This window comes from Anoplopoma fimbria, chromosome 23 (assembly GCF_027596085.1).
Source record: "Anoplopoma fimbria isolate UVic2021 breed Golden Eagle Sablefish chromosome 23, Afim_UVic_2022, whole genome shotgun sequence".
Taxonomy (NCBI): domain Eukaryota; kingdom Metazoa; phylum Chordata; class Actinopteri; order Perciformes; family Anoplopomatidae; genus Anoplopoma; species Anoplopoma fimbria.
In genome coordinates, this window is record NC_072471.1 from 14,885,959 (window position 1) to 14,906,138 (window position 20,180).

General features: G+C 40.4%; 1 protein-coding gene across 1 annotated transcript; it reads left to right on the plus strand.

Annotated features, from left to right (window-relative positions):
* The first annotated feature begins 3,052 nt into the window (after nt 1-3,052).
* On the plus strand, nt 3,053-14,305 carry zgc:165507 (uncharacterized protein LOC561188 homolog). The gene is made up of 4 exons (XM_054624844.1): nt 3,053-3,269; nt 11,260-11,403; nt 12,512-13,315; nt 14,025-14,305. Exons 1-4 carry the CDS (start codon nt 3,053-3,055, stop codon nt 14,303-14,305), a joined length of 1,446 nt encoding a protein of 481 aa, XP_054480819.1.
* The last annotated feature ends 5,875 nt before the right edge of the window (nt 14,306-20,180 follow it).

The window sequence follows — 20,180 nt, forward strand, 5'->3', positions numbered from 1 at the left end:
TGATCATAAACCGAATATGTCAAGCTTGTCTAAAAGTGCGCCTTGTCCTCGCCTCAGCTGCTATTTTATGGTCAATCTGTTTGGAGCTTCATATTCGAGCCCATCAACTTAAGCTGCTTATGAGTTCTGAGGTTTGTTCGTGCATTGTCGTCACGTTCAATCAATCAAAACCAGTGTCTACACTGAGTGCTGCTGCGGACAGCCTGTAATCTGATTAGCGTGGATTAGAACCACTGTATGGAAAGGCATAATCTCCAACTTTGATTAAAGGGGCAATACAACGCATATACAGAGGATTACATTTCCATTCCCTAGGCCAGTTTTAGTTTCGTTTTGTTGCCATTTAGTCATCCACCAAGTTAAAGTCAGGTATAATACCTAATGCTAATGATCCAAGGCAACATTTACTATAATGTGTAGGCAACCACTATCACAAAACCATAGAACCAAACCATTTTGTTGTTTGCAAATAAAGGCATTTTCCACTTATTGATGGTTTGTAGGAATTTGTTACAAAAATTCATAACCTTAAAAAGTAGAATTTCATCCATCAAGTTTTACTGTCACATTTTAGAACACATTTTGTACCATTTCTGTTCCGCGGTTGTTCATTCATTCAAAGGTGTCTGGTTGACTTAATTATAATTCATTTTTCTGTAAATAAAAATCCAAAAAGGAGGGAGGAGGGATTTATGTCACAGCACAAAGTTTAAAGGATTAGCAGTGATAATAAATATTTGTATATTTGCAATGGAGCAAATGTGTAATGTGAAAGGGGTCGCTGGTAGTGAGGACAAACACAGAAAATGATCACGCAAAACTCTGTTTGTCAAGCTTAGAAATGTTAATGATTCAAACCCATGAACAAGTTTATCATTCTTTTAGTTGCACTTTCCAGCCTCCATACAGTGCAGCAACTAGTACTAATTTCCTGTAATTCTTCAATCCGTATGAAACTCGAGAAAGTCATCATGCTGATGGCTTCCTATTCACACGTAGTAGATCTCAGCATATTGTGGGTCACTACAACATCACAACCTGATCTGTTGAGAGCGGCAACGAGGAAAGAGAGCGGCATCATTTATTGATGTTGGTGGCTGATGTTCATGGGTCAATTACAGACACTATGAAGACTGAAGTGTCCATTTCCGTTGTAAGGCTTTGATGTTCTCAAATGAAGCTAGCTGCTGTTAGATGTAGACTTCCACCAACACTACCAAATGTTGGTTCCTGTTAGTCAGCAACAGAAGCACCGAAGCAGCTCAGTTTTACATTCAGATTAAACCTGCTCTTATGACTGCCACGGAGATACGCCTGGGTGAATTTAGAATGCAAATTGCAATGCAAAAGCTTTTTTTTGACACTGGATGTCTTTTCCACTGGGAATACAATGGCTAGTTTGTAAAAATAATTTGGTGTAATACTACTTTACATAACAGGAAGTTTTATTGGTGGGACAGTGTTTTGCTCACGGGTTAATCATTTGTGTCTTTTACACATCACACCAGTTTTAATTAGATTGTAAACGCAGTTTATGTGTTTTACAGTTAAGTAAATGCTTGTCCACATTGACATGTCAATGAGGTAAAAGTAGAGCTGCAACAATAAGCTTAATAATGGAGTTGATCAACAGAAAACTATTTCAAATTGTTTTTTAGTCTTTTTTTCATGCAAAAATGCCAAACATTTGCTGGTTCCAGCTTCTGAAATGTGAGGATGTGAATGATTTGATTATCCGTCTTATATGATAGTTTAGGGGATTAGTTTGGGGATTTGAATGTTGCTGATATTAAACAAAGCAATTTGGATACCTCTCCTTTGGCGGAAGAAAATTATAGTACATAATTTAGGTGCATTAACAAGGAAAAGGAATTCTGATCCATATTGTAGCAAATAGAAACTAAACTACTTAACAGGGTACTACAGCGATTTAGTTTTTTTAGTATAGCATTTTAATTTAATTGGACGACGCACAAGAGTTGAAAAGTCCAAATTCGAAGCAGCAGAGGCCGAGATACAAAAAGGAGTTCTTTAAATTCCCATAATGCAAACCTAATGACATCAGGCTGAAACCCTGATAACACGATCAGCTTCCTCCAGAGTATAAACTATACTTCATACATCATACAGTGAGCAGTATAGCTATAACTAGTCAACTGAGCTTGATGTGTTAAACCAGTGAGTGGCCCCTTTAACTTCTCTGTTCTGCTACAGGTAGCTATTGCATCAGTGGTGGCAACCGCGTCTAGCTCTGGTAATCTCAAATAATTGCTCACTTGTGATGCTGCCAAGCAACCACGCATCACATCACAGCACTGGCATTGAAAAGTGTAACCACTGCCTCAGTTAGCACCATGAGCTAATTATACAGCTGTAAGTTATTCCTGGCTGATTAGAAAGGTGAAGCTAATGAGGTAAGAGGGCGAAAACACAACAGCTACAAATTTTGTGTGTGTGTGTGTGTGTGTGTGTGTGTGTGTGTGTGTGTGTGTGTGTGTGTGTGTGTGTGTGTGTGTGTGTGTGCTTGTAAAAAAAAAAAAAAAGTATCAACTGTAGCTGTGGACATATGGTTTTGTAAGTGTAAATAGGGCCTGTTTGCATTGTACACAGCAGCACCTGGTCCTAAACGCCTCTATCAGTTGACAGCCTCCGCCTTGTTTCCATTGCCCAGGGCAGTATTCAAGGTGAATAGTGGGTGGGGCAGGTCTCTCAGGTGAAGTGAGTACACGCCCTCTGAAACCCATAATTAGTACTGTGCCGGATATGGACCTCTGGTATGTCCTTGTCCCTCTCATGTCATGTTACTGCTGCCAGTTGTTCATGTAAATGAAGGCACTTATTTATTTACCACCTTTATAATCCCACAGCCGTCTTGTGTACTGTCAATATGAGCTGAACCTGGTGATCTCATATACATGTATCATGATCTGTAATGATCTGTGACATTTTCCTCAAAGATAAGAAAGATAAAGCTGGTGGTAATATTTCATTTTCCTGTTTCTCTTTCCTGTTTGTCGTTGCAGTGAATAGCCAGCGTTGAGGTGGGCCAGTGATGCCGCCCCCGGCCACAAGTCCCCCCGCCGTTCCCCCACCAGACGGCGGTTGGGGGTGGGCTGTGGTGTTGGCATCTTTCATCTCAATAGGCTTCTCGTACGCTTTCCCCAAGGCCATCACCGTCTACTTCAAAGACATCCAGATCATCTTCGATGCCTCCTACAGTCAGATCGCATGGATCTCCTCCATCATGCTCGCGGTCATGTATGCTGCAGGTGAGTCGTTGGTTGGTTTGAACTTTATGGGATTTAAAAGTCACTGAAGTTTTAATTCTCATTTTTTTGTGTAAGCAAATCTAATCTCTAATCATACTGCGGTTATTTGTTAATGTCTCAAGCCCTGCCCCTGCTGCTACTCAAGCTGTCAGAGCTACTATGGCGCCCACACTGTCACTAACTGCACTCACTAGTAAATAGTATCTGATCTTTGGAAAAGCAGAAAAGCAATTTAAGAAATAAGCAGACAGAATCGTCTACAATATGCGTCATGTCTACATTCAGTATACATTCAATAGTTACCGTAGCATAAAAGTGCTTACGCTAGCTGTACGCAACGATTAGTCCCATAGCCTCAGCTCTTATTCAAATCATGGTGGTATGTATGAAGTCCCAGAGTAACCTATGGAGCGCTCAAATGGGTTCATGCTACCTGTGTTTCTGTTTTCGTCCACACATAGTGCAGCTTAAAATGACCTGGGGAACACTAATGTAGAGGGCAGTGTAGAGAATCTCAAATTTTACCAAATAAGTACACAAGTCAAAACGAAAACCAAAGATATGTACTGATTTCTTAGCAAAGATTAACCTTCATTTCAGCTCTATTTTGTAAAAAGGAAGTCCTAAAAAAATTGGCTTATGCTTTATTTATTCTAATATTAAATATTATGGTGCTGTTAACCACAGATGAGCTTGAATCCAGGTTCCTCATTCTAACTATGATCCTTCAAATCACAATGTTAAACATTCTTTTAAGGAGAATCTCTTTAAGATTTTTATTTTGTTACACGTGTCGTTCAGGATTGTTATTGTTACGAGGAGGCGATGTGTTTCCTGAGCAGAGGCTGTTGTGATTTACTCAACAGAGTTTGGTCTTGTTGATCTCTTGCTGGACTTATACACTTTGTGTGTTGTTAAAGGGATAGAGATTGAAGTCAGTTGTGTCATCAGATCATGACCTGGATTTGAAACCACAGAATCACAAGATGTAGGCGCAGTGTCACATGCTGAGGTTCCAGACAGCCACGAAAACCACCAATGTTCTGCCAAGCTGATGCAAAAATTTGAATTTATATGAGTATCAAAAACAGATGTAAAATCAACATGTTGATAGGTTGTAGATAAAATGGAAAATTTGCATTTATTATAAAATCATGCCAAAAAACTCTGTGCTTTGTATGAATTCAAAAGGGATTTTAAATGTTATCGCAAATTACAACGCTACAGCTGGTCTTGCATTGTTGAATAAGGAACCTTTTGAAGCCTCAGAATGTGTTTTCCCGTTCATATTCTCCACCATATTGCTCTGATCACCTGCTGTATTTCCCACTTTGGCTTCAGCCCTGCAGCCTTCTGCTTGGCAGTGCCATGTCCGCCATCTGTCCACGCTGTAATCCTCCTGTCACTCCATCTACTGCTGTTGTCCCCATCTGTACCGGTCCACAGCAGTACTGGAAAGCTCATTTCATATGTTTTATAGCGCAGCTTCCACCAAGAGCAGTAGAAGCAATTAAGTAATTGATTCACTCACACTATGTTGCTATAACAGTGAGTAGTACATACACTCATATTTTAAAGAATCTTAAGTATGTTTTGTATTGTAGTCACTATCTGTGAAAAATAACAAGCAGCAAATTCTGGTAATTGAGGTAAATCAGTTACAGCCATGCTGCTAGTCACTCTCAGAAACCTCATTAAATTAAGTGAGTTCGAAATTAGCCATATCTGTAAACTCTCTTGCAGCACATGGGTTTGGTGCTCTGTATGTTAAATTGCATCATTCCTATCAAATTAAATAAATTCAAACTCCCTGGCAAATATTGGCTTGATATATCAAAATCAGGAAATGTTTGGCCAAAAAGTAACAAGAAACGTCAGTAAAAAAGATACTGTGAGTATGAGTGTTATTTACAGACATTTAGACATGTGTACAGATTGTAAAGCCCTCTGAGGCAAATTTGTAATTTGTGATTCTGGGCTATACAAAATAAACTGAATTGAATTGAATTGAATGCAAGAACCACTTGTATGAACAGATTTGTTCTTTAGTGGCACATTTGAGTGAATTAAGACAATCCGTCGCATTCATGCATGCAGGTGGATGTCAAGGTGAACATCCTCTGTTGCACCGGATTCTGTAACATCATATGTAATGGAATATTTTTCTCTCTTCATCTTTTAATTTAAATTTTTTATTAGTTACGGACCAACACTCTGCTTCAGCAAGATATGTTCTTGGCATGTAACTTCATTCAAACCATTCCTTGTTTACTTCTGGCACAGCACAGCTTTGCAATGACACAGTGTTGACAGCTATAGTAATATTTGGGCCTCTGCTGTCGCTTATATTTGCAGAACAAGAGGCTTGTATTGAAATTGTGGGCATTGATTATGCTCATGATGGGATCTCGCAAACTTGCCAAAATAATATTGGAACAAAATATTCTTCTTTTTTTTGGAGACGGACAAAAGTATGTTGTCTGACCTCTGACCTCCATGAGAGATCAACCCTTGAAGTGTGTGTTGGCCATATAAGGGTTCTTCACCGATCGCGAAGTGCCTGCTTTAGCTTAACAATGACTGTATGTCATTATCATGTGGTGACGGCGTCAATATGTGCAGTTGCTAAGCAAGTGGCTCTTGTTACTCATTCATTTATATTGATTGCACTCATCAGCTATTCATTAAACATCTGCTCTCTTGTTCTGTCTCTTACGCTGATGAAGCAATCACTGTTTGAATGTTTGACACCTCTAATTCCCCACTGCTGTGTGTGTGCACTAATTGTGTGTGTATATTGGTGTTAACACAGCTCAGTCATAACTGTGAACCTGCCGAATAATGACCGACAGCCTCAGACACCCAGTGATATTAATCCAATCACTCTAAATTGCAGAAAGGACCCTTTTACTTCTCACCACTGTCCAGTGCAAACCTTGTGTCTACAGCATTTCGCAAACTAAAAATAGAAATCAGGCTTGTTTTTTAAATTGACGGACAGAGATTAATAAAACCAAAGAAGTCAAATCCATGAAGGGGTATGTAATCCTATAATTTTTATTTTAAAATAACATAAAAACAATCCGTAGGTTTAATACAAAAACTGCAAATGTTTTAATCTGTTACAGAAAACAAAATAGTGTTTTTGTCAATCAACAATAAGTTGATTGTTTTCTGTCAGTTGACTTAACAATCAAGTTCCAGATTAAACTAGAAAAGTGCACTCTGCCAGCTGTGTCTGCATTGACCACTGCTGTAATGTGTGATTGAATGAACACAACCAACCATGGGCTAACCCCCCCGTCTAGACACCAATGAGCTGTAGGTTGTCGTAAAACACCCTTCATTCAAACTCAAAAACAAGCAGCGATGTATGCAGGCAATTGGCCTTGAAGTGGTCGTATAAAACATTTCATACGATCTTGCCAAAAACCAAATTAAACTTGCCATTGGGCAGACAGTCACGGCGATGTACACAGTGTGTGTACCGATGGTTCTCTTGGCAAATTTCCAAACGGACCGACAGTGCCGGCCCCTACCGGCTAGGGGGCCTGTTAACGGTAGTGAATGAGGAGTCAGCAGGCAGTCAATTTCAGTACAATACAGGCAATAAAATGTGATTTTAGAAAGTGTGAGTCACCGCGACCACAAGAGGTCCTTGAGCATGCAGCCATAACTGGCAACCCAAAATATTATGCTGTTTGCTGCAGCAGAATGTGAGATAAGCTATGGACAGACAAAGAAATGCTCACTCACTCACGGACGCACAGGCATGCAAACCTGCAACCAAGTGCATGATCATCCTGGCGGAGATATTAACAATCAAATACTTTAGTAATGTTAAATACCTAATGAACTAATGCCATTCCCATAAGCCTCAGCTTTACTTGTGCTAGTTAGCAGTTGTTAGCATGATAACATGCTAAACTAAGACGGTGAACATGGTAGCCAAACAAGAGCGTCTTAGCCTGGTCATTGCAAGTACATTAGTATGCTGACGTCAGCATTTAGCTGAAACTACACAACTGCTCAGTTGTGTAGTTTCAGCTTTTGTGTGACTCACCTGTCTCTACAGGACTAAGGGATAAAATATAGGCTTTATCAACCAACAATGTAAACCAACTTATCCCCCAGACTCTGAACGGTTGCTAATGCGTCATACTGTAACTTAAATATGTGTTGCTTCAAAGAAATAACTCGGGCTCATGTCAATGCCGTTTTGTGACTGACTTTCTAGTGTTACAATATTACCTGCAAACCGTAGCATGTCGCCAAAAGGATATCTTGGCAGCATAACTAAGGATTTGCATAGTTAGTTGCCTGAGCGACCATACAAATTAATTGGCAAACAGCAGCTTTGACAACAAAGACATCTTTTTTTTTTTAGGGGTAAAAGGAAGATCAATAATCCATTAAAGCTATAAGACTTCATTATATGAAAATGTGCCACTACTAACGCGAAAGTCTGAAAAACAAGCGCCGTTTGTTCTGAGTTGGGTATAATATTATAAGTTAAGTGAAAGCAGGCGGTTTCCAAGCTGTAAACTCCACATGACAGCACTAATTTAGTATCACTATCTGTCCTGTGAAAAGCAAGCTTGGGCATGTTTCAACTCGACCCTTCATAGCATTGCATCAGACCTGTGAAGCAAGCAAACCGCCACTCATTCCCTCAGGCAGCACTGCGAGCGTCGCTCTGTGATGACGCATTCTAAGCTGCAGGCTTCGCGTCCGTGTTGGATCAGTGTCGCTAATCCTGACACACAGAGAGAGAGAGAGAGAGAGAGAGAGAGAGAGACACACACTTGACCTTGGGGCGAGGCAGCGTGGAAACAATGCACGTCTGCGTTCACTGTCAGTCATAAACTCAGGTAGATGACAGGTGCCAAATCAACATTAAATGTAACTTGTGCACCTGTCAAGTAGTTTATCATGAGGTAAAATGCAACTGTAACTTTTGTTTCAAGAATACTAGGTGCCATTAATTTGTTTTTATTTCCAACTTGATGAAGACCCAGTCGGTGCTTTAAGCCATTATTCTCAACTAGACAAAGGCTTTAATGTTATTTTTCTCTTTACTGCATGTGATACTGGTTAAGCAGTTAGTCTCCGTGCTTGTTACTATAGATTAAATAATCCATAAAGCTTGTTGTTAAACGGTTTAATAGGGACAAAAGTCATTCAATTGTTGTCAGTGAGTTCTGTAAATTGTCCAAAGTAACGGAGAGATTGTTCAGGAAAAATATTTAAAACTGCTTTAATCAATATTTTTTATATTAACATATGATTAAATGATTACATGTAATGTGAAGGCTTTCCCTTGTAGTGACAAACCCCCAGATAATTATAGCATAGCTCTGCAGTTTCCCTCATTTAAATGGGGCATTGTAGCGTCTTTTTTTGTAGCGTTAAAATAATGTTTTTTTGATTCCAGTGCTGTGGATTCACAGTCTTCTCTGCTGGCAACTGAGCAGCTCCCCTGTGAAAGAGCGTTGCTTACGCGGCGCTCACTGGTGGTAAAACTTCTCTTTCTCAATTTAACAATCTGGGATAACGAGCTGACTACCTCCCTGTCACCAGCCCACTTCTCTAACCTTTAGGCCACCATGTTAACATCATCCAGAGTGATTCTGCTTTCTGTTACACAGCTACAAACTTCACCTCAAAGCCTCATGTCAACTTGAAAATGTGGATAAACTTTTATCACAGTGCCTGCAAATATCTGTGTAATGGGCTGGCTGGACTCCGTGTCTGTGTCGTCTCGCTGCAGAGCGGCTTTTCAAAAGTAGTTGGCTTCCATTTCTGTCGACTTTATCCTATTTGAAGTGTGATGGATAGCCAGCATCCTCGCATCATCATGAGCTGTACCAGCCTCGTGGCTGCAGCTCACATTAAAGGGTCTCGGATAAAAACGGTTGGACACATTTCTATATGTGTCATTCCCTTTTGGGATCTAGGTGGTTATATTTAGTTTGGGGTTTTGTCCACTGTGTAATGAAGCCCACGCTGCATCTGGCCAGAAGATGATAAGCCTTTTTCATGAGAGGTAATGTGCAGGCTCAGGGGCTTCCTCATCTCGGCCGATTCGGGTCCCGCTGAGCCCCGGAGAATACTGATCACTGCGGTGGATGCAAATGAGGGGAACTTTCCTCAAGGTCGGAAAAAGATTCATGCAGAGCAAATTAAGTCAGATGACTCCTTGTCCGTTGTGGCTTTTTTTAAATTGCACTGGGCCTGGTAGGAATATGATACATCTTCTGGCTGGTAATGAGAGTATTATTTCAGAAAATACATCTTTCATTACTTTTCTCTCTCCCTATTCGATTTACACCTCCTGTGCTTAAAATTCAGCATAGGGTTAGGGGACGGTGTCCATTATAAGATGTAGATAAGTGCCTCCAGCAGCCACAGTATTCATAGGATGTAATGTACCAGGATGTATGAAACCGATCAAATGTTCTCATATACTGCAAATGGAGAAATGTTAAACAATGGAACACAAACAACACAGCACAAATATTATGTAAAATAAAGAGTCTTCCTGTTCTCTCAAAGATTCAGTGACCCAGTTGCAAAAATTCAACATATTGAGCATCCCATGAATATAAATAACCTTTCTCAGGCCAGAAAGTCATTGGCTCCTCTGAAGTTAAAGTCATGATTCTACTCATTGTCGTCTGAACCACATTTACAGTGATAACTGAGAATGCAGATGCTGCCTCATCATTGCCATTAGAATGGGTTTGCTCTTTCTGTCCATCATGTATTCTGTGGTTGTGGTTCTCATCCGTACCAGTCATGCTAACATTTTACAGTTGTGCTCGTTGCAACGTAAGCAACTAGCTGGTGTAGCATTTAGCTGCTAAAGAGACACAATTTGTGATCAGTTTCATGGAGGAACTAATTTCTCTGAAATTGCAATAAACAAGGTCTGTGGATTATCTTGAGTGACTGGGTCATACTTTTTGGAAAGAGACATTGCTGTTAAGTTTTTCAGTTGTATTTATTGGCGCTTTAAGCACCATAAGCCGAGTGCCATCTCATCCCATTATATTGGAGAGGAAGCAAACATCTCTATGGCTAATATCTCAAAAACTAGTCTTCTCACATCAAAACAATCTAGATTGATAAATAGCATTACATCTAATAGGAAAAATAATTTTATTTTTGATTCAGAAATTTGATAATCAATTAGGTTGTAAACAAACCCCTAATGAATGGCAATGTATAGCATGCAGTCCAACAATTACAGGTCAAAGCATTGTTAAAGCATGTGTGTTAACATCTATGGTACCCTAAATTCAATCTGTAAAAGGTGTAAAAGAACCAGGTGGCTGTGCAAGACCCAACAGACATTTACTATGGACAGTTTGGCTAATAATATAACTGTTGCCCTTTTTGTTTTCACTCCTAATTAAGTCATTTAGATAATAAAGTTAAACTGGGGATACGGTCACAATCTAATTAACCTCATTTAAGACTTTTTCTGCCGGCTCTCAGTGACAAAGAGATCTCTGGCACAGCTTTACAGTTGCCTGAATATAAACAGAACGTACTACAGAAATTAGAAAGTGCTTAGTCATGTGCTCTTTTTTTCGGTTTGTATGTGAAACGTAGGAGATGCAGGTTGCATCTTTACACATCATGCAGCTTAAAGCACAGACTAGAGGATAAGATATTACTTAATGCACCTAAATGTTTTTTTCCCAATATAAACACTGCATGTTAAAAAACATATAGAATAAAAGCTGAAAGTCTTGTATGAAAGTCTGTAAGTCAATTCCCTTAAATTTATTTGGCATGAGATGATGGGAGTGCCGTGTTTTAAAAAATTTAAACTAGCTTAGTTGCTGCTATTAATAGAAGCGGGGCTCCCGCTGGCGTGCAGCACTAACCAGATTAAATCATTATGCTCTCACTTTCAGTTATCCTGCCTACTGTAAACATCCGACATGCATGGGTTGATCTTATGTTTTCCCTTTTGTTCCAGGTCCCATCAGCAGTATACTGGTCAACACATATGGCTGCAGGCCCATCGTCATGATGGGAGGCTGTCTCTGTGCCACCGGCATGATCCTAGCTTCCTTCTGTACCAGCGTGGTGCAGCTTTACATCTGCATAGGAGTTATCGGTGGTAAGGCCATCTAAATCCACTTAAGTCCAATTTAAGTTAATTTGATAAGCTGCTACTTCTAAGTAGCTGGTTAAAAATAAAACTGTTGTTGCAGGAACAACATTTGCCTTGTTTATGCTGTCTATTTTGCCTTAATTGTATTATGCTGTGTTTTAACATGATTATAAATGCTGCTTAAACTTACTCTTAGTGGGGGTTGGCAGGCTACCTCCACCAAATATTTTTGTTAAAAAGATGAAATGTTCCATTCCCCTATTTGGCTTCATCAAATATTTTAGGCATATTTTAGATATTTACTGAAGATACAACTATTATTCCACAGCCCATTTAAATCCAAATTAAATTAGTTTACTCTACCATCTAATGATTTATACCCTCATGCGGAGACCAACTGATAACTGTGCCATGTTCTGCACCAAGGCACTTTAAGTTAATTAATTGGGGCAATTAATTAAATAATAATGTAAACAAAATATTGCTTAAAGAAGCCTCTATGGCATTTCATTTGAAAATGTGTGCAAAAAGGCAAAGCCTATGGCTGACGCATACTATATTATTGGGAAATGTATTACATCGATTTTAAAAAAATACTTTCAGATTTACTCCAATTTATTATTGGAATAACTCCCCTTCAAGTTCTAAATCTTATCCAGCCATTATTGTAAGTGAGATTCTTTGGTTTAACATGACTAAGACTGGTTAAGTAACTGAGTGCTAACACTTGTATGTATCACAATGCTAGCATGCAGATGTTTAGCAGGTATTCATTTTTATCTTTTTCAGCATCGAAATTTAGCATTTAACATTTTCTAATTAGCACGCAAAATACAGCTGAGGCTGACGGGAACCTCATTAGTTTTGCAGGCACTTATAATCACAAGTCAAAGTGTAACAATCTTTAGAGCCATGGTGCTAGCATGGCTGATAACCAATGTTGCTAGCTAGTTCTCAAACAAGTACGTCAGAGGTACTCGGTTACATGGTTTCTTTTATATATGAGTAGGAAGTAATATTGATCCTTTTTAGTGTTCTTTAACATTGGTACATCAATAGTTGCATGATTGTTAGTTAATTAAGTCTAATGCACCTCTGTCATCTTTGCTCATAGGACTTGGACTAGCATTCAACCTGCAGCCAGCACTGACTATGATAGGCAGATACTTCTTAAAGAAGCGTCCCATTGCTAACGGGCTGGCGATGGCAGGCAGTCCGGTGTTCCTCAGCACCCTGGCTCCTCTCAACCAGTACCTCTTCAACCAGTTTGGCTGGAGGGGCAGTTTCCTCATCCTGGGCGGTCTGCTATTGAACTGCTGTGTCGCTGGGTCCCTCATGAGGCCTCTGGAACCGCCGCCCGGCAAGCTCAAGAAGGACGAAGAGGTAGCCGCCATTACCACCACAACAAAAGAGAAGCAAACAGCCTGGCAAATATTCAACAAGTACCTGGACCTGTCACTCTTCAAGCATCGCGGCTTCCTGATATACCTGTCGGGCAATGTCATCATGTTCCTGGGCTTCTTTGCACCTATAGTCTTCCTTGCTGCCTTCGCTAAGGACATGGGCGTGGATGAGTACTCGGCTGCCTTCCTGCTCTCGATTCTGGCTTTTGTTGACATGTTTGCCAGGCCCTCCATGGGGCTACTGGCCAACTCGCGCTGGGTCCGGCCCAGGATCCAGTACTTCTTCAGCTTTGCCGTGCTGTACAATGGAGTGTGCCACATCCTCTGCCCACTGGTGGAAAGCTACACCGGCCTGGTGGTGTATGCGATGTTCTTCGGCTTTGCTTTTGGCATGGTCAGCTCAGTGCTGTTTGAAACGCTGATGGACATCGTTGGGCCTCAGAGGTTCTCCAGTGCTGTGGGACTCACCACCATTGTGGAGTGCTGCCCGGTCCTCATTGGTCCTCCTCTAGCAGGTACGATCTGTCAGTCTGAGAGCATATTTCATTCAATTACATGCACCGTTTTTACTGCCTGTACTTTCAAGTTCTTAGTTCTTCTTGTTTTAAGAGTTGGTTCACCATGTTAATTAAGGCCCAGTCACACCAGAAAGTACAGTGTTTTAAGAAGCTTTGTTGTGACAATTTGCAGTAGCTAGTTGGCAAACTACCATCAACTTGTGAGCTAAGTGCTAATATACGCATGCTTATAGTAAAAAAACAAAGCTCACTACAATAGCTTGGTTGCTAATGAGACAATATGTTTAAACAGAAGCAGGGACCTTTCTCTCTCAACTGTCTGCAAACTCTGCCGTGGAAGAGTTTATACTCTGACAGAGGGGGGTTAAGATAATAAGATATGATAGCTTCTCTTTTGCTGGGGGCTACAACTCTCTTCTCCCTAGAAGGACAGCATTGTCAAGATCGTATGACAAAGTTCATCAAAATTCACTCAAAGTACTTGCATGGATTGACTTCTTTGCAAGCAAATTGTTATCATGGCCATCTTATTGAAATGCCATTTTTAAATGCATTTATGACCAGGCCTTTCCTCAAATGGGTAATATTAATAATAATTGACACTTAGCCCTGTATTTAATAAATTACATCTCAGTTCTACTTGGTAATACTTAAGATTGTATAACTGTGCAGACACAACATTTTAAAACCTTGTGTTGTCTTGCAGGGAAACTGGTTGATGTCACAAAAAACTACAAGTACATGTATTTTTGCTGTGGAGCTGTCGTGATATTGGCCAGTATTTGGCTCTTCATCGGGAACTTCATTAACTACAGACTCTTGGACCGTGAGCGAAAGTGTGCAGAGATGTACAAACGGACTGAGACAGAAGATCCAGACAAAGTAATGGATAAGAAGGAGGCTGACGGGGAAGCCAAGGCGTCGGAGGAGCTGGTCGGCAATAGTGAAAAGGGCGACGAACCTATGCAGCGGGAAACCAACATCTAGATCCCTCTGCTCTGCCAACAGCTCACCCTCACCTCCTCGACAACCTCCCAACACCCTCCACTACGATCAAACTGAGGTCCACGCCAAGAGGTGCCTCTGGGTGTACCACAAGGCTCTATTCCGGGTTCCTTACACCTCTCTAAAACTAACTGCCAAAGCCACAACTGGTGGAGGCTGTGAGGCTTAATATCTGTTTATCAAGGAGCATCAGCTGCAACTATAACAGAAACCACAGAGAAAAGTGTAAGATAGTGCATGCATATGAGGAGACAAAACTGAGTGAAAAACATTGTATTACCATCTGTATCGTTTTTTTTGCCACGTTCACATATCGGATTTTATTTAAATACAAGACTGCAACAGGGGGGAAACATTCACATCAGAAACCTAGTGGCAGTTACGATCAGACTGTTGGATTTAGTTTCAGTAGAAACTCTAAAATTGTGTAAACTGAGAGCTAACATAGGAGCGAATGCACAGATGTTGGCAAATAATTAGAAAATGAGTTCAATTCACAGTCAGACAATTAACTCTGCTTAAAAAAACAGTATTGTCTGTTGCAGTTTGTTAGTGGCTGATTTTAGTTATTGCCATTTGTCCCAACCAGTTCAATATTCCAAGCTGTAGCAAAAAACGACATTCCTTTCTTCATGCTGCGTCTTGCGATATGACGTGAATGCAGCATCAGAGTTTCGCCACTGTTCCAACAGCACCAGCAAACTGAACTCATGTTCAAACTGAAGCCTGAATAGTCTCTCTTCACAACACACTGAGTTCTTGGTAATCAAGGAAAGGGTAAATTAACAAGAGGAAGCAGTGAACTGATTTCTCAGTGGTTAAAAGGACCTTGCTGTGAGTGAAAGGTCAAAAGGTTTGATGCTAACAAATGAAGTTTTTAGCAACACTGTTTCCTAACTGTGCATTCCCACCACAAGCAACTTGGTTAATGAGCATTTTTGACTAATTGTGGACAGTTGGAGGCCCTTAATGTCTAGTAGTCCTTCACATGAAAGTTTTTCCTTTGAAAGATGGGAATCAGATTTTCATATTATAAGCTAACGTTTGTGAAATCATATCAATGGGAAACAAAATACGAGCTGAAATATGCCTTGATGTGGCAGCTGTTGAGCCTAAATAGTTTAGCTGATTTTTCCTCGGCTGGTCAGCTCTGTCGGATGTGAAAAACTCCTGATGACTTGTTGATTGTGTCGCCCGCAGTGTGAATGCAGCGTTAGCGATCCCAGTGCACCCGGAAATGGTTGATCAATCTGTTGGTATGTGTCAAGCAAGAACTCAAAATCCTAATTGCACTGTGTTTTAAAATGGCATTTGGGTGCCATAAAATCCCCACTTCCAAAAATAATGAACAGATGTTCGGTGGCCGTGTATTATGGTGCCCGCCTCCGCACTTATATGTGGTGTAGTAAAACCTGCGCAAATGTCCCCCTTTAATACTTCCGATCAAGTCATAAAATGCTTCCTGTACGTCCGCGAGTGTTCCATATTGCACTCGTATACGGTACATTGCCCTGAAAGAGAAATGGCCCCAAACATCTATTTAGAAAAATGCTGCATTCAAATGAGTTTAATTATTTGTTGAATGTAATTTCCTCTGTGGGCCTTAACAAGGTATTAATGACCAAAAAAACATCTGCATAATAGTGGCATTTCTACACAAAGAGCCCATGAGCAATATCATTTCTCATATTTTAATGCAGATATACAGGGAAATGTGTTTCTTGTGGTCAACGCGACACTCCATCCTATGCTACATTGCCTTAAATGTAATGTAAATAATGCAGGGAGTTGTACCGTGAGTAGTATTATACAAAGCATATAAACCTTTGTGTTAAATGTGACCCGCGGCGACTAACTTTAAAACTCACAAGAAACCAGTGTCATGTGCTCCATTTGTCTCCTAACATGTCTGTATAAATGTTAAAGCTATGAGATTCTGTGATGTTGTTCTGTAACTAATTCACTAACACCAGTATGTTAATACATTTGAAGGAGTACCACTGATGCTACTAATCACAGAATGCTAATGAAGTATACCAGTGTTCTGAATCATGTTGTGTGTGAACATATCACAAAACAATTCAACTGTTTGCTGTGAATGTCAATATTGTCCAATATTCTATCCATTCCATGTGTTTTTTGTAAATGTCATCCTGCAGAGGTGTTGATGGGTTTTCATCAAAAACCTGCGGCTTTGGTGTCAAACGTTGCCCTTATGGTGTCCTGTCTCTGCTGTCCCCTGACAAAGCCAACACATTTTAATAACAAATGTAATATTTCAAAGCAATCATGATGAACAAAAAATGTCATTGTCTCTTTTTTCTTCATGCTTTGAATATTCAGAATCATGAAAATGGATGTCCAGCTGTGTGGCAGTGGCTCTCGACCATGTGTCCTCACCTGGTTCATTACAACCAAACACTTTGTTACTGTGAAGTCCCCTCTGGTTCTGGGTGGATCTTGAGGGTAGAACATTGTTAGGAATATCTGCCATGACATTTATTGTAAATAAGATAATTCCTGAAGGATTTGCACACTTTATTCTCACGTTTCCTTTATGAGATGAGCTCGTCTTGGTTTTGACTGCATCCCCAGCTACATGCGAACAAACCCAGCTCGTCCGTTAGGCCAGCTGCTCAGATTCATTCTTCCATAATGCACCAGTATCTCATGCCTATATTACAGTATTTTTATATTGCACCCTCTGTACCTTCCTTGTAGCTTTAGTTAATGACTAACATGGAAACCTTATGAATGTCAACTTATCCTGCTTGCACTTCATTAGTTGAAAGAGGGGCTACTCGAATCAGATGTCACTGTGCTCATTGTTCATGATGACTCTCAATAGAGGGAGACAGACTGCTGTACAATCACTTTCTACCAAATAACACTGCCCCCTGCTGGTTTCAACACACCTAGACCAAACTGTATAGAAAGCCAAGCTTCCCTTTCAACTGAACACACTCCTGGTCATACATTAGTTTTAATGATACCTCAAACAAGGTTTCAGTTTATGGGTGATGTAAGTGCATCAGTACCTTTTTATTTTTTTATTTACTTTTGTTATTTTGGGGGGTTGGGGGGTATTGTCTATATGAGTATACTTTATTGGTATTTATATGCGAAGTATTCAAAAAGAACAAATCACAACCTTGTAATGGTTTGATGAAACTACAATGAATACCATGGACTTTCAACATTCTAGTTTTCCCTAATAATTATGAATTATACTACTTGTGAAATACTTGACGGTTAAATCCCTTGATACTATATTAAATCTGTGAGAAGGGCTCACATGTACCCTCGATAATAGTACTTGATATTTGTTCCAACTTAAGCAATTCATTTCTATGTGTTTAGGATCATAATGTTTATTCTAAGGACAAAAGGAAAATTGTAATAATTGAACCCAAATGGAGATAATTTATTTGATTTGACATGCACCGAGAGCCTTATGAATTATATTGCATAGCATCCCGCATATTTATTGTTTATTTTTATGTGTACAGTATATTTAGAAACAGAGGTTTATTTTGAGGTTAAATTGAAATGAATAGGAAATACTTTCACCCCTCTTGGATTATTTCTGTACACTCAAGTGTTGTTTAAAAGGAAATGTTTAGGTGTTCACTCTAGAAAATTCTCTGGCTGAAAACTGTTTTATTAACTGCTATATAGTTTAATTTCCTTCTGATGTGTGGAAGCAATACGCAGAATGTTAAGGCTTTAAAGTTTGTAAGAGACTTCAAGAGATGTCCCTTAGGTTCCTGTTGGACTCCACGCAGTTGTCAGCTATCACAGTGTTTATCTAACAGAAATGACAGCAGATTGGAGTTTCAATAATTCATATGCAGGCAGAACTGCTATCATTACAGGAATTTTTCACATTCAAAACTCCAGTTGGAAAAAGCTGATTTTTCAAAAAGCTACCCTCTGCCCCCTGAGCCAATGGGATCGTTTCTGACTCCATTAAGTGTTTTATTGCCGAACAAAACTCCAATCTGCAGAACGAAATCTTGCAAAAATCAGCATGTGTTATTGGTGTTGATTGTAAACATGGCGGTCTGCTACTGGGAGGCTGAAGGACTGCTGATAACATCTCTGTGCCTTATTGTGCTACACTGGCCATTATGAACAGTCTTGTGTCGCTCAAACTGTGACATTATGACTCTTTTCTTCTTACTGATTGTATGTTTACAATCTTTCACTTTATGCAAATAAACTCATGTAGCTACTCATCCAAAATACCCACATGTAACACACTTGAACACCAGGTATAGTTTAATATATGTCTAAATATTTTTTATCCGCTATATATCGTGTTTATAGGCTGCAAATATGTCTGAAGACATCTTGAGGAAAGCTGTGTTCACGTGTTTTGGACCTAGTTTGTCTCAGCAGTGAAGTCAGTCCATCAGCGTCCTTCCAGTAGCAGACGCCCTGTGTGCTCACTCATCAGGGTAACTCCACTGTATGGCATTGCACCATCTTTCCACTACCTCTGCAGCTATTGTGTCAGGGTGAGGAGAAGTACCACATGGGTATAGAAAACTGATTTATTTAACTAGTATTCTAAATCTAAGAATGGTGTCACCTATCACTGTAGCTAAATAAAATAAAGTATATATCCAAATAAGCCTTTGCCTCATGATTGTTTGTGTCTGAATGTATGGTTTGACCTGGGTTTTATCAAACAAGCTGTCAGAGGGGGAAAGTTGCTTTAACCTTATGTGCTTAAGCAAAATCAGGATTTCAGATTTTTTCAAATGTATGAAAAAGGAAAGAAACTGGAGTATCGCTTTGGCAGAAGTAATCAGACCCTTTGCTATGATACTTTGAATATCTCCCAGATGCCTCCCATTTCTCTTGATCATCCTTGAGATGTTTCAACAGCTTGATGGAAACACACCTGTGGTCCATCCGATTGATTGGAAGCGGCACACACCTGTCTGTATAGACTATATAAGGTCTAAAAGCTGGCAGTGCAGCATCGGAGCAAACACCAAGCCAATGAGGTTGGAGTTTGTCTGACCTTCCACATTATTTCAGACAGAGCGATGAGCTAATAAACCGCCAAGACAAAGCAGAACCTCCATATGGTCGAGGTATAATAAGCCCTTTAGCGTGTCAGCACAACGATTAACAAAAACCTGTGTGTGTGTATCTCCGTTAACAGTCAGCACACGAGATCACCTGGAGGGGACCAGCGGTTCTCATTACACTCAAAGTGGAACTCCTCCCGCTCTCTTTCCTGCTTCAGACCCGCCCGATAACGAATTCTGCCTGGTGACCAATCCCAACTCCGGGTCCCCCCCGTCTCATTAGCATGCGATGCTTTGGCGAGGCTGCGCGTGCCGATGATGGCTGGAGACCCTCAGGCAGAGTTTCAGGCTAGATTTTAATGGGGCGGTGAGGGTCAACAGGAGATGAAAAAACAATAAGCTCCAGTTCTCTGTGATAGGCGTTTCCTTGTGTGTGTGTGTGTGTGTGTGGGGGGGGGGGGGTTTGAATGCAGAAGAAGTTGACCTTCAAAACTCTACTCCCTGTAGTGCTGCGGAGTTTCAGGTCGGCTGCCTTTGAGTCGTGGCTGTGGGCTGTCACAGTGGCGCGAGGGGCCAACCCAAACCTCACTAACATCCATCCATTTTCCGTAACCTGCTTATCCAGTTAAGGGTCGCAGGGGTGCTGGAGCCGATCTCAGCTGTCAATGGGCGAAGGCAGGGTACACTCTGGACGGGTCGCCAGTCCGTCGCAGGGCTGACATATAGAGACAGACAACCATTCACACTCACATCCACACCTACGGGCAATTTAGAGTCTTCAATGCACCTTAGCTGCATGTCTTTGGACTGTGGGA